General features: G+C 57.5%; 1 protein-coding gene across 1 annotated transcript; it reads left to right on the forward strand.

The window, feature by feature from the left end:
• Positions 1–1527: 1527 nt before the first annotated feature.
• On the forward strand, positions 1528–11261 carry CDC25B (cell division cycle 25B). The gene is given in 16 exon segments (XM_034640228.1): positions 1528–1882; positions 2707–2816; positions 3629–3680; positions 5512–5553; positions 5775–5811; positions 6059–6223; positions 6225–6410; positions 6604–6738; positions 7133–7213; positions 7312–7488; positions 7651–7746; positions 8325–8387; positions 8545–8643; positions 8861–8994; positions 9696–9807; positions 9955–11261. Coding segments are annotated over 16 exon segments (1830 nt in total). The 5' UTR covers positions 1528–1682; the 3' UTR covers positions 10096–11261.
• The last annotated feature ends 2975 nt before the right edge of the window (positions 11262–14236 follow it).

Raw genomic sequence — 14236 nt, forward strand, 5'->3', positions numbered from 1 at the left:
AGGTGGGACTGTATCCTCCCTCATCCACCCCCCTCCTCTCTCTCACCCACACCCCAACCCATCCCCCTCAACAGGACAGTCACATCCTGGGCTGTGAGTAGCGGCTGGAGGTTGGGAGCTGGATCCTTGATCCAGGGTGGGTGAACCTGAAACCTCAGCCCTGTCCAGCGTGAAGCATAGCGCCTGACACATCACAGAAACTGAACAAAGTGTTGGGAGAAGAAGTCATGATCTGCACCCTCCTGCCTCTCAGATAAAACTAGGGTCTTCCACGAGTCTCCTAGCCCACCCAACCGACCACCTCCAGGCCCTCCCTTCTGCCACTCCCACCCACTGCACCTTGACTGGAGGGATGTGGCTGCAGGGAAGGGAAGCAGAGGCTGAGCCCCTGCTCTCCTGAGCTCTGCTCCACCCAGCCAGAGGCCCCCTCTTTCCTGGGGAGATGAGATGCAAAAGCACTTACTGCCCATTCACTTTTGGGTGCAGCCTTCCAGGGCTCATTCCAGGAAAACAAGTTTGCTGGAAAGTGATCAGTTAGAAGATGCTCAGTTTAAACTAGTGACAGATTCAGTTTCCCTGGTCGTCGAAGAAACGCCAATTAATCAATGTGATGCCACTGACATCACTTTAGCCAAAACGTCAGTTGTCATGAGATATTTCCATAACTTGGTTCTGAGGTCGAAGGCACCTTCTTTGGCTGCAATCGCCAGAACCTATGGCTAGGTAAGCATGAGAGCCTCCTCTGAGGCTGCTGGAGAAAACTGGACCGCTTGCGGTCACATGAGTTACATGGAGGCCCCCACCTCCGGTCTACCTCCTGTGCGGGGTGGGGGGAGGCTCCGCTTGGCAATTACGCTTTACCGACGCTCCGTGCTGCCAGTCCAGAGGACAGAGAGGCTGCAGGAGCGCCTGGGGTGAATTTCTGCTCTACCACTTGCCCCATGTGACCTTGAACGAGTTAATGAAGTTTTCCACGGCTCAACGTCCCGGTCGATAAAGTAGAGTGGCGAACACGAACCGCACAGTGCAGCCGTGTTTGGCAAACTCCCGGAGTGGAGCCTCTCATGGTGCCTACTGGTGAGTGTAGGTGATGTTAAATCTCGGGGGGTGGGGGGGGTCTCTCTGAGGCCACCTAGCGGGTGCGGCTACCCTCTCTGCCGGGGGTAACTCCAAACCACATCCCGAGAAGCAGAAATTGGGAAGCCAAGATCCTCAAGTCCTGGCTGGGGGGGAGGGGGGGACGGGGGGCGGCGCGTGGAGCGCTTTAGGAGAAACCCCAATTCCTTAGTCGGGACCAGAGCCTGGAACTGGGCTGGGCCGGGCTGGTCAACCTCCGCGCCTTTCACCCCGCGGGCCCCGCCCTCGGTCCCGCCCTCCTCTAACCCGCGCCCCCATTGGTGGCGTCCGGCGGCGCGGACGCTGTTATTTTTCGAATATATAAGGAGGTGGAGGTGGCAGCCGCTGCTTAGAGGCTTCCCGGACTGGTGGCCGGTCCCTGCGTCCCTCCCCCCCCCGCCCCACCCTCCCCGCTTCCCTCTCCTCCCTCGCTCCGACCCCGTGGCTCTTCCTCCTTCCCTTCCCCCCCTCCACCCCGGGCCCGCTCCCCACCTCGTCCCGGCCAGCTGTGCCCGGCGTCGCCCCGCGCCCGGCCCTCCCGCCGGCCTTCGGCGGACCCCACCGCGATGGAGCTGCCCCAGCCGGAGCCCGCGCCGGGCCCGGCTCTCAGTCCGGCCGGCATGCGCGGTGGCGCCGAGCGTCCCAGCCACCTCCTGGGCCTCCAGCTGGGAGCTCATGGCCTCGTGGGGTCCCCGGAGCGCGCGGCCGCTTCCTCGCCGGTCACCACCCTCACCCAGACCATGTACAACCTCGCCGGGCTTGGCAGGTAGGGGGCCCAACGACGCTGGGTGTGGGGTGAGAAGCCCGCACAAGGGTGTTGGTCCCGGGCCTCGCGTGGAACCCGGCGTGGGAGCCGACTCTGAGAAGCGGAGTGGGGAGGTGTCCAGGGTAGTGCCTGCTTCAGGGACCCGGGACTAGGGCGATGAGGCCAGGTCTGTGCTGAGCACACTCTCCAGGTGACTTGCTCTTGGCAGCACAAGCCTCTGGAGACCCCCGCCCCCCCCTCCGCGTGCCTCTACCATGCTGTCTCCCTAATCTCTGCCCTAATCACCACTATTTTGCCCCAGTGGGAACTTGAGGGTGGCGGAGGGTGGGTGGTTCTCTTACACCCATGCCCCTGCTCCCTCCACCCCCAGTTCTTTCTTGAAGTTAAGGGGTTAAACTCTGGTCCTGCTTGCTGAGCAACCTGCAGTGTCCAGGCTGGGTTGCCCTCAGCGGCAATGGAGACCTGAGTCTTGCCCTTGCTCCAGAAAGACTTGTGGATGGGTAGGGGTCTGAAGAGTTCCGGAGAAGGCCCTCCAGGGCTACTCTGCTGCCCTGCCACCCCCAGAATGGCCCTCAACACACCTCCTTGCTCTTGCCCTGGGCTCACCTCCCCCTGAACCCAGGAGGACCTTTCTTAATCAACAAAGACAAGCTACTTAGAGCCTCCACAGAAGAACTGAGAAGAGGGCAGACCCTCAGGGCCATCACCTCCCTGGGACAGGAGTGGGCCCTTCAGAGTTGGGTGGCTGGTGGGAACATGGGTCTGCTAGCCCTTGAGCCCCACCTTTACCTTTCCCCTTCCCTGGGTCCCTGCTGCCTTCCCAGCGACACTCCCAAGCGTCAGGTGGGCAGCCTGCTCACATGTCTATCCCTGTCCCGGCGGCGGGCATCTGAATCCTCCCTGTCCTCTGAGTCCTCTGAAGCTTCTGATGCAGGTGAGGCTCAAGGGTACCAGGGGACTTGGGGAGGCGGGTGCTGCCTGGGTCTCTCCACTTCCCCTGCTGATCAGACTCACATTTTCCCCACAGCCTGGTGGGCCCAGGAGCCTCCACCTGCCCACCTCTGGTGGGGCTCACCACACCCAGCCCAGACTGGCTGAGCCGGGCGGTAGGGCGGGGCCCTCTGGGGGAGATGAGATCTTACCTATTTAAAACCAGGCGCCAAAGTCCCTAAACCACAGCCCCAGCTGGGAGGCATGACGGCTGAAAGTTGGTCATTTTATAACATTCACTTGCCTTCAGCTGTAACCTTTTCCTTTAAAAAGGTGTTATCTCTTCTAGAACAAATTACTTTAAACCAGCTTAAGAAAAATGCTTAGCGAAGTTTTGGGTTAAAACCTATACAGAGGAGGGGCTCAGTTGGTTAAGCGCCTGCCTTCGGCTCAGGTCATGATCCCAGGGTCCTGGGGTTAAGCCCCGTGTCAGGCTCCCTGCTCAGCAGGGAGTCTGCTTCTCCTTCACCCTCTTCCTCTGTGTGCTCTTTCTCTCAAATAAATAAAATATTAAAAAAAAATAAAACCTATACAGAGGAGTTTTCATAGTAAACAAGGAATGGAGCCCTGACCAATTTCGGGGGCAGTGTGTTAGCCCTTGGGGTTCATGGGCGGGTTTTTGTTTCATTTTTTTAATGTATCAAGATCGAAAATAGAAACAGGTTTTTCCTTTCTCTGAATAGAGTTGGGACATGGTGGGGGAATGTGTGTAAAAGATGCTACTACTTTCAAAACCAAGGTGCTCTGTCCCCCCAGGTCTGTGTATGGATTCTCCCAGCCCTATGGACCCCCAGATGGCAGAGCAGACGTGAGTAGAGAAAAGGGATCCCCACTACCAAGGAGTTGGTGCCTGCCTTTGGGAATCCCAGTTCCAGCATAAACCCACCATGGAAGTCTGGGAGAGTGGACAGATCCCTCCAACCACATGTGGGGGGACCCATTGACCTCCCAAGTCCTGAGATTCTGCTTCCTGTCTCAGAGAAGGGTCTGCTTCCACAGGAGCAGCTGAGTGTGGGCTCAGGGCCAGGTGGGGGGGTTAGTGGTTTCTGGGAGCAGTGGATACTTCAGCCAGCCCTTGGCCTGTGGGAATACAGGTCTGGTGTGTGTCCCTTTTTTCTTTCGCCTATACACATGTTTTGTTTGTTTGTTCGTTTTCCCCTGTGAACTATCACAATTTTAAAATATGGTCCAACTAATTCAAAACTTTTAATTCCCTGTAGGCCAAACAAAACAGTTATGGCAGGTTGGTTCAGCCCTTGGCCATCCTATCAGCAACCTCTGGCTTCAGTGACCCTTTCTGGCCAACCCCTGGACCAGGCCCTTTATGAGGGAGAGTGGAGAGGGAGTTGTACTCAGGACAGATCCTTGCCCCCTCGGTTGTGGGGCATGAGTAGTCTCTTCTAGAGCACAGCTGCCCCTATCCAGCTGTTAGAGCCCCAGCAGGGAGACAGCTGCCAGGCATTAGTGGGGACAGCTGGGCATCCCCAGACTGGGCCGAGGGACTATGGCTTTGGGGTTAAGGCAGTGGCTGTCTTTCCTCCCATTGCCTTTGATCAGACTGGGCTGGGCCACAGGGTTTGTTCACAAACAGGAAACAGGGAGAGAACTGGGTGGGGGTGGGGGGACGGCAGGTTGGTTTTTGGTGGCAACCCAGAACCGTCCCTGCTTTACTCCTGAGGCGCAGGTGCAGATTGGAAACCAAACCAATAAAATTCATCATTCCTGATGCCAGGTTGTCTGGGCACAACCCCTCCCCACCCCTGGGAGTTATCCCCCTGACACTAGCCCTCAGTGGCCCCCCCACCTCTGCACCTGCTTTGACGGTTACAGTTTCTCAGAAAGAAGCGTGTGTGTGTGCGAGCGCGTGCGCGTGCCTGCGTTCGCATAGACACACAAAAGCCCTGCGTGGCAGGTGGTCTCTGGTAACATAGCTAGGGGGTGGGGCCTATCTACAGAAGCTTGTGCCCCAGCCTCAAAAGGAACATCTGTTGGAATTCTTTGCCTGCTGGCCTCTTCTAAGGCAGGAGAAGGGGGTGGGACAGAGGCTGGGTCCTAGAAAATTCCATAGGAGGGAGGAGAGGATGTGACCCTGAACATTTGTCACTAGGGGGTCTGCCATGGCACACTGTGGCTGATCCAGGGCCACACTAAACCAGGCCCCTGTCCTGGGGGGAGCCAGGACAGCCCCACTGAAGGGGAGGGAAGCCCAGTCTTGCTGGCATCCAGACCCTGGAGATACTCACATTGTGGGCCACGGTCTGTCATCATGGGACGGATGGATGCCTTTCCTGGCGGCCATATGGCCCCGCTGAGGTGATTTGCATACAGGTGGAAGGCCTGTGGGCAAGCTGGCAAGACCGTTGCCTTGGTAGCGCCTCAGCCACCCTATGACCTGCCCCAGCTGTCTCCGTTGCTCCATTCTCTGGGCCCTCTTCCATTCAGGGCAGCCTTCAAAATCCCAGGCTGCTTCTCTTCTCCCCCCTCCCCAATACCTGGACCCCTGCGAGTCAGCATTCTTCCCTTCCTTTCTACTGGCCTGAGCCCTGGCCCCCAGGCCTTGTGGACTGGGGGCCTGAGGCTGGGGGTGGGCATTGGGCTGTAGGGGGAGGGGAGCTGCATGGGACTTTTCTCTCTCCTAGGTTTGAGCAGGCCATCCAGGCAGCCAGCCGGGTCATCCGAAGGTAAGTGTTCCAGCCTTCATCATGTGGGCTCTAGTGGTCCACCTACCCCAGGCTCTCCCCATGCCCACCCCCCCTGCTGGATGGAGTAGGCTTGGGGAGGGTGCTCTCCCGTTGCCTCCCACAGGGACGCGCAGGGCTCCGTGGTGGAGGGGCATCCTGCGTGCTCTCCTGCATGGGCCCCCTACTCTCCAGCCCTGACATCTCCCCCTTTCCTCCCGCAGCGAGCAGTTTGCCATTCGACGTTTCCAGTCTTTGCCAGTGAGTGCCCTCTGAGGCCTGACACTGGAGGAGGCTCAGGCCCTGGCCGGGCTTGAGGAGGGGCAGGAGGGATCCCAGAGGGTAGACTTGAAATGGTCTGGTATCCCTGGTCTGGTTGTGGGAGATGGGGTTTTGGAGGTGGACGGGCAACCTGGGGGAGTTGGAGGAGGGACGGGGGAAGGTAGGGCCAGGGCTGGTGCCAGAGGAATGCAGCCTTCAGTACCCGCTGCCCTACCTGGCTCTCTAGGTGAGGCTTCTGGGCCACAGCCCTGTGCTACGGAACATCACCAACTCCCAAGCGCCTGGCAGCTGGAGGAAGAGTGAGGCGTGTGGCCGAGCTGCCCGCAGCTCTGGGGAGGACAAAGAGAATGTGCGCTTCCAGAAGGCTGGAGGGGGAGCACTTCAGGGAGAGAAGGAAGGGGGTGTGCTGGGATGGTTCTCTGGCATTTGATGACACCCACCCATGTTGCCCACAGGATGGATTCATCTTCAAGATGCCATGGAAACCCCCGCATCCCAGCCATGCCCATGCTTTGGCGGAGTGGGCCGAACGCAGAGAAGCCTTTGCCCAGAGACCAAACTCAGCCCCCGACCTGATGGTACATTGGGAGAGTGGAACTCTGCAGGGCAGGCTTGCATGTGGGGTGGGTGCCCCTGAAGGCAGCTTGGGGGGGGAAGGGGGGAAGGGGGAGCCTGAACCCTGAGGCAGCAGGAAACTTTTCTCAGAAGGATGGGGGTGGGGGTTGCCTTGGGTCCCCACCCCTGAGCAGCCTGTGTTGGTCCCGCGCACAGTGTCTCACCCCGGAGCGGAAGATGGAAGTACAGGAGCTGAGTCCCCCGGCCCGAAGCCGCTTCTCCCTGACTGCCACCCAGGGGGCCTCTGAAGAAGATGATGGCTTTGTGGACATCCTGGAGAGTGACTTAAAGGTAACTAGTTTTGCCCCACCAGGCCATTGACCTCCCTTTCCTCGGGATCTCCCAAAAAAGGAAAGCCCTGACCTCCCTCCGCGAGACTATGACTTCATCCCGATGTCAGAAGAGGAGTCAGTGCTAACGGAGTCGGCCTGGCCTCTGGTCTACCAGAGACTAGCAGGTGGCTGGTGCTGCTGTGAGGGAGGGCACTGCAGGGCAGAGGCGAGTCTGACCCTCCCACATGGCCACACTTCTCAGCAAGCGGGGCCCTGCAGTTTCCTGGTGCTGGGGGCCCGCCCTGTGTGGAGGTGCTGGCAGGGCCAAGGAGGGCCATGCTGGAGGACTTGGGGCCTAACGGACTGGCCTTTGCCCGCGGGTGTGACCATACCCTTTGCTGATTTGGCCTCAGGACGACAATGCAGTACCCCCAGGCATGGAGAGCCTCATTAGCGCCCCACTGGTCAAGACCTCAGAAAAGGAAGAAGGGCAGGTGGGTCTCTGGGGGGGGGTGCCACCTCAAAACTTGGGGGTTGGTAGGGGGCAGGGGCGGGGTACTCTGACACTTGACCTCCCCCTCCCTCCCACCAGGACCTCATCATGTACAGCAAGTGCCAGCGGCTCTTCCGCTCTCCGTCCATGCCCTGCAGCGTGATCCGACCCATCCTCAAAAGGCTGGAGCGGCCCCACGACAGGGACCTGCCCATACAGAGCAAGCGGAGGAAGAGTGGAACCCCTCCAGATGAGCAGCGGGAGGCTGAAGAACCTGTGGGTGCCCTCCTGGGATGGGGCTGGGCGGCCACTGTCCAAGTCGACCCTGCCAGCCCTTCTGGGCCGGGTTTGTGGCAGAGGGCAAGGTGCATGGAAAGAGATGCCAGCCACACTGAGAGGCAGCCTGGCCCCTGACCCTGGCCACCATCTACCCTGCAGAAAGCCCGTGTCCTCCGCTCCAAGTCCTTGTGTCATGATGAGATTGAGACGATCCTGGACAGTGACCACCGAGAACTGATCGGGGATTACTCCAAGGTACGAGTGGTGGGGACCCTCAGGAGGCTCGGTCCCTTACCGTGTGGCCCTCTGAGCTCAGCAGCGGCTTGGTTACCTCCTCCCCACCCCGGCCCGCCCCCGGCTTTGTCCATCACAGCTTATTCTTTATTCTCACCTTGACCTTGGTCTCCTGACTCTACCCCAGATCTGTCTGGGGCATCATTTGTGTTTCAACCTTGGAAAACATTTCCAAGCTAACCTCTAGCTTGGAGCCTTGTTAGGCCTCATCTGGGGTGGGGGTGGGGGGCTCTGCAGAGTGGGGGGGCAGGAGGCGAGGAGTTCATCTCTTCTGTTCCCTTCTTCATTTCCTCTTGGAAGGGGCTGTTCCCTAGATGTCAGACCCAAGAGGTGCCATAGGGTTGCTGTGGGAACCAGAGCTGAATTTGAAGGTCAAAGCAGGTGTGGCCTTCTGGGCTTGGGAAAGAAACTCCATCCTTTCCAGGCTCCTAGTCTGGCCAATTTCACCTTTTTTCTCCTTTCTCTCCCTCCCTCCCTCTCCCTCTCCCCCTCTCCTTCCCCCCCTCCCTTTCTCAATCTCTCTCTCCCCTTCCTTTCAGGCCTTCCTTCTGCAGACTGTGGATGGAAAGCACCAAGATCTCAAGTACATCTCACCAGAAACGGTACGTGGGGATGAGCCATTCTCCAGGCGCACTTGGGATGGCTCTTTGCCTGTTAACTTTCCTTGGGGATGGGCTGCGAGGCCAGACCAGTGGTACGGTTGGGGTCAGCCCCCTCCTGCCAGCCTGACCTGCTGGGACCCACCTCTGTGGCCCACAGATGGCAGCCTTGTTGGCAGGCAAGTTCAGCAACATCGTGGAGAGGTTTGTGATTGTGGACTGCAGGTACCCCTACGAGTACGAAGGCGGGCACATCAAGGTGAGGTGGGCTGATGGGGACAGGCCCCGAAGACCCACCAGTTCTGTCCTTCTGCGGGGGGCGGGGGTGATCAGTGGAGGGGGGCTGCACCCTCTCATGGGGAAGGATCCTGTCCAGTAAGAGGTGGAATCACCCGTCTGAAAGGTGGGGACGGCACCGGGAAGGATCTTGCCACCCAGCCCCAGGGCTGTGGCCTGACCTCCGGCTCCTCTGGCAGACTGCCGTGAACCTGCCCCTGGAACGGGATGCTGAGACCTTCCTGCTACAGAGCCCCATCACCCCCTGTAATCTGGACAAGAGAATCATCCTCATTTTCCACTGTGAATTCTCATCCGAGCGCGGTCCCCGCATGTGAGTCCCTAGCTAGTGTCTGCTGCTGACCTTCCTGCCCAGGCTTTGGGGTACTGGAGCCATCTGATGCCCAAGAGGCCTGAGTCCAGCCCCAGCCACTACTAGACCTGGACCTCTAGTCTCCTGGCACCCTGGAGCAGACCTCACCCTCCCTTCCTGTGCATGGCACCCTTTTCCCGCCTCCCTCTCTCCATCCTTCCCATCAGGCCTTATGTCCACCCTCCATTGTCACCTGCCCCCAAGATCTGGTTCCAAGTCTCCAGCAGTGTCCTTAATATCCAAGGGCCCTGTCTCAGGCCTCAGTGTTGCTGACCCTTCCACGGTTTGACTGATCTTTCTGCCCCCCACCTCTCATGCTCACCGAGTTTTCTCCAGACCTCCTGAACAGATCTCTCGAATTTTGTCCACTTCTCTCCTTTATGTTTCCCCCTTCTCTGTACAGGTCAGTTATCTCTAACAAAGATTGTGATCTGCCTTCTAGAAACAACCCCCCTTGATTTTCCTCCTTCCTTTCACCTCCTCAACCTCCTCTGGATCCAGTAGCCGAACAGCCTAAAAGCATTCTTACAGCTGACATTCCTGCATTCAAGCCTTCTGTGGCTCCCCAAGGCCCACAAAGGCGTGGGTGCAAAGAACAGGTCCCCTGAGGTATATGCTGCCACACCACCCAGCTCTGACCCCCCCACCCCTGCTGGTCCCAGGTGCCGTTTCATCAGGGAACGCGACAGAGCTGCCAACGACTACCCCCGCCTCTACTACCCTGAGATGTATATCCTCAAGGGCGGCTATAAGGAGTTCTTCCCACAGCACCCGGTACCGTGGGTCAGGGCGGCTGAAGCCTTCGTGGGAGGGCTGGACTGCAGGGAAAGGGCTCAGCCAGCCGGTAGCCCAAGGAAAAGGGAGGTTTCCTCTAAACGTTCCCACTCCCCCATATTGACTGATCTTCCCATCCTGCCCTAGACTTTCTGTGAGCCCCAGGACTACCGGCCCATGAACCATGAAGCCTTCAGGGACGAGCTGAAGACCTTCCGCCTCAAGACCCGCAGCTGGGCTGGGGAGCGGAGCCGGCGGGAGCTCTGCAGCCGCTTGCAGGACCAGTGAGGGGCCAGCGCCGGTCCTGTCTGCCTTCTTGGCCTTGCTGCCTCGGTGCCAGCCACCCGGGGGCCTGCGGGGCTAAGGGTCTGCTGGAGGCCCCAGCTGCCATCCAGGGGAAGGACAGTGAGGCGGGCCTGTCCATCTGCCCCCAGCCCTGATCCCCATGTCTCACTTCAATCCTACCCCATATCCTCGTGCCACCCCCTCCAGCCCAGCCCAGCCCCTGGGAGAGCCCAGTCTGTTGACTTGGTGAAATTGGATTAAGTGCAGCTCAAAGGAAGTATTTTGTGTCCAGCAGGAAGCTTTTTGCTTTTTTCCCTTTTCTTGTTTGAGTTAACCCTTTGTCTTCTTGTATCCAGAAAAGCCCCCTCTTTCCTAGAGGCTCTGTTTGTATGTGGCTGGGGGAAAGCCACAGCGCCCCCCCCCCCACTGGGGATGGGCTAAAGCAGAACCCCTCCCTGCCCGGGGCGTTGGCACTCCGGGGTGTGTCTGCCCTGTTCCCTTTCTCTTCCTCTCTTTCCTGTCCTTCTGCGTGAATACCTCTAGCGCAAACAGAAGTTCTTACTCTTTCCTGTTTCAGTGTTACCCGAATGCTTGACTTGTTCGTCCAATTGTTGCCCATCTCAGGGGAGGCACAGGCTGAGATTTAGGGCCCTCTCTCCACTTGGGGTTAGAGACTCCAAACATTCATTAGCCACGACCCTGGCTTCTGTTGCCTCGGAAAGGGAGGACCTCATTGAGGGGCTGTCGGGTGAGGGCTAAGGTCTGTATCCTCAGCCCCTGGCAGCCCAGCCCCCACTGCTATGAACCCCGGGGTCTGACCGGTCAGAACTTGCTGCTCTCTTGTTGTGGATGGACAGATGGACGAACGGATGGATGGTGGATGGATGGAGAGCTACGGATGCGCAATGTCCTGCACACGCAGACTGCTGAGTGGAAGCATGTCAGCGAGCGTGACCGCCTGCGGCAAGAATATACGTGTGTCTGTGTGGACAAAAATCTTTACACATTAAGGTCTGGAAATATTCGAGACGAAATGTCGTGGAAGCAGCGAAGCCAAGGACCGAGCCACGTCTGGATTCTGAATCCCAGGACGTGTGGAGGGCTGTGCGTGAAGGCCCTGTTGACTCATCTCTTCAGGCCTTGGTTCAATAAAGCACTGAGCAAGCTGAGTGACCGGCGTTGTGTCCTGTGGGCCTTGGACAAGAGCTTGGCAGACCCTGGCAGTGGGATAGGGCGAGGGCAGGTCAGCAGATGGGGGCCAGAAGACCCGTGCGGAGGTAGCCTCACATTCTCTGCCCCAGGCAGCCTTGCCTAGCCTTCACGTGGCTACTCCAGCCCCTTTGTGCTCCCCTTTCCTTTTTAAAGATTTTATTTATTTATTTGACAGAGAGACAGCCAGCGAGAGAGGGAACACAAGCAGGGAGAGTGGGAGAGGAGGAAGCAGGCTCCCAGCGTAGGAGCCTGAAGTGGGGCTTGATCCCAGGACTCCGGGCCCTGAGCTGAAGGCAGACGCTTAACCACCGAGCCACCGAGGAGCCCCTTTGCTCCCCTTTCCTAAACTGCATCCGGAGAGCCAAAGCGACCCTGTCTCTGCTCAAGAACCCTCAGTGGCTCCCCATGGCCCTCAAGATGAACTTAGAAGACTCCTGGCATGGCCCTTTAGGACCCGGGCCCTCCTCAGCCCTGTTCCTCACCTCTTTTGACTCAAATCCCCATACCTTGTTCTTCATGTTTCCTTCCTTTGCATCATCAGGAACGTTCTTCCCCCATCTGTTGTTCCTCCTTTGAGACTCAATTTCAAATGTCACCTCCTCCCAGAAGCCTTCCTTCCTGCCCCATCAGAGAAATGACTTTCCTCTCGGTAACCCCACCAGAGGTTCCACCACCTAGGAGAGGCCGAGTTCAAGATCAAGAGAGTGGAAAAGGACCCATCTGGGAGAACCAGTCCCAGGCCCAAACCTGGTATCTCAGGAAATTCCCTCAGAATACCCCTGCAGGTGACCCCTGCCCCCAAATGTGAGTCTGTGATTGTAGGGCCTCCTCTGCACGTGTACAAACAAGGTAACTGCCTGATGCAGAGTGCAGACAACATGTTGGTCAGCATTATCACTTTCTGCCAAAGTTCATCTACCTTCTGAACTAGGTGGTGCCAATGATTATTCACTCCATTTTGCAGATGGGAAAATGGAGACTATTTTCTACCAGAGCAACAAGGGATTCCAGATTCCTAGGCTGAGTCTAAATGATGTTTGCCCTGTCTCCAGCTTTCCCCCCAAGATTCTTATGCCCAAAGGCTGGGGCTTCCCCCTACACACCCCTCCCACAAGCGCACAATGGGTGGGGGGTGTCGGGGTGTGGCTTTGATGGTCTGGGGATGCTGGGCCTTTGCTCAGGGCGGGAGGGGCTCTGAAATCTCCAGAAGCCCTCTCCACTGAGCAGGCAGCTGATACCAAGGATAACGTTCATTTGGGTAAGGGGACTTGCCCCAGAAAAAGAAAAAGTGTTGTGTAGGTCCCTGAGAAACAGAAACAGGGAGGGAGAAGGCCCTGGGCACTGTCCCACTGAGATTATTTTTTTTTAAAGATTTTTATTTATTTATCTGACAGAGATAGAGACAGCCAGCGAGAGAGGGAACACAAGCAGGGGGAGTGGGAGAGGAAGAAGCAGACTCATAGCAGAGGAACCTGATGTGGGGCTCGATCCCAGAACGCTAGGACCACACCCTGAGCCGAAGGCAGACGCTTAACCGCTGTGCCACTCAGGCGCCCCTGTCCCACTGAAATTTGCCAGCTCCACTCTGCTTAGGTGGCCTTGGGAAGTCCCCCTTCCTCCCTCCCGGTTATACAGAGGAGGAAGGCTGCTAGATGCTCAGAGAGGGCATACACTTGCCCCCAAGTCACACAGCAGATTCAAACAGAGCAGGCATTTCAGCTGCCTAGGATTCTCCCACTCCTCATGTCCTGCCTTGGTCCCAGCCAAGGGGGTGGGGTTAGGCTGCCTGACTTCTGTTCTGGGTGTCTAATTTCCACTCCATGGGTCAGGATCAGGCCACGTGGGGAGAAGGAAGCAATGGCACACCTGAGTTCTGTGCCAGGTGCTGACATCTGAGGCTACATCTGTCCCCATTATATCCCACCATCAGAATCACAGCGTAGTCATGGGGCATGTAGACTGTTCCAGACACATATTGTCTCCTAAGCTTACCAGGGAGGTATATAGCTCCTTTTGCAGGGGAAGAGGAGGAGGAGGCAGGGAGAGGGCCCTTGGTTAAGCTGGGAAACAAAACTTTCCCCAGAGAAGGTCCTGGTGCTGACATATGCCTGGAGGAGAATGGGCCTGAGCCTGAGAAAGGGAATGCCAGAGGTTTGCCCCTCCAACTCAAGCCAGGACCCCATCTACTCCTGGGAAGTTCAGGGGATGGGGCAGAGGTGTTTCGATTCCTCCTCCTGCCCAGCAAGAGAAGCTGTAACTTTCTTCCTGAATGCTCATAAAGGGGAGCAGATCAGGCAAGGAAGCAGTTTAAAAACCTGGGCTGCAGGCCAGTTTTAAAGGTTGTTTTGCTTGGGCCAGGGTGGGGCAGGAATTCCAGCCTGGGCGCAGCCACATGCAGCCTGCTTACATGGTTAAAGAGCTTTGTGGGGCCAGGCACAGGCGGGGAGCTGGCCAAGTCAGTCGGCACTGGTGGGGTCTGGACATCATCTGAATTGCTCACTGGGTCCCTTGTAATAACAACTTTTAAAAATTTTTATTTTTTATTTTTTAAAAAGATTTTATTTGTCAGAGAGAGAGTGTGCACTCAAGCAGGGGGAGTGGCAGGCAGAGGGAGAAGCAGGCTCCCTCTGAGCACAGAGCCCAATGTGGAACTCCATCCCAGGACCCTGGGATCATGACCCGAGCCGAAGGCAGACGCTTAGCTGACTAAGCCACCCAGGTGTCCCTAAAAATGTTTTTAGATTGAAGAATAATCAATGTTTCATCAAGGGTACACCTCTTAAGCATAGAGCACAGACCCAAGGAACCACCACACAGCTCAGGATACGGGACCTTTCTAGAATCCCATGAGGCTCCCTCATGCTCCCTCCCCATTGCCTGCACTCCAAGGGTCCCCACTATTCTGACCTCCATCACGGTAGATTCATTTCTC

This window comes from Ailuropoda melanoleuca, chromosome 13 (genome assembly GCF_002007445.2).
Source record: "Ailuropoda melanoleuca isolate Jingjing chromosome 13, ASM200744v2, whole genome shotgun sequence".
NCBI lineage: Eukaryota > Metazoa > Chordata > Mammalia > Carnivora > Ursidae > Ailuropoda > Ailuropoda melanoleuca.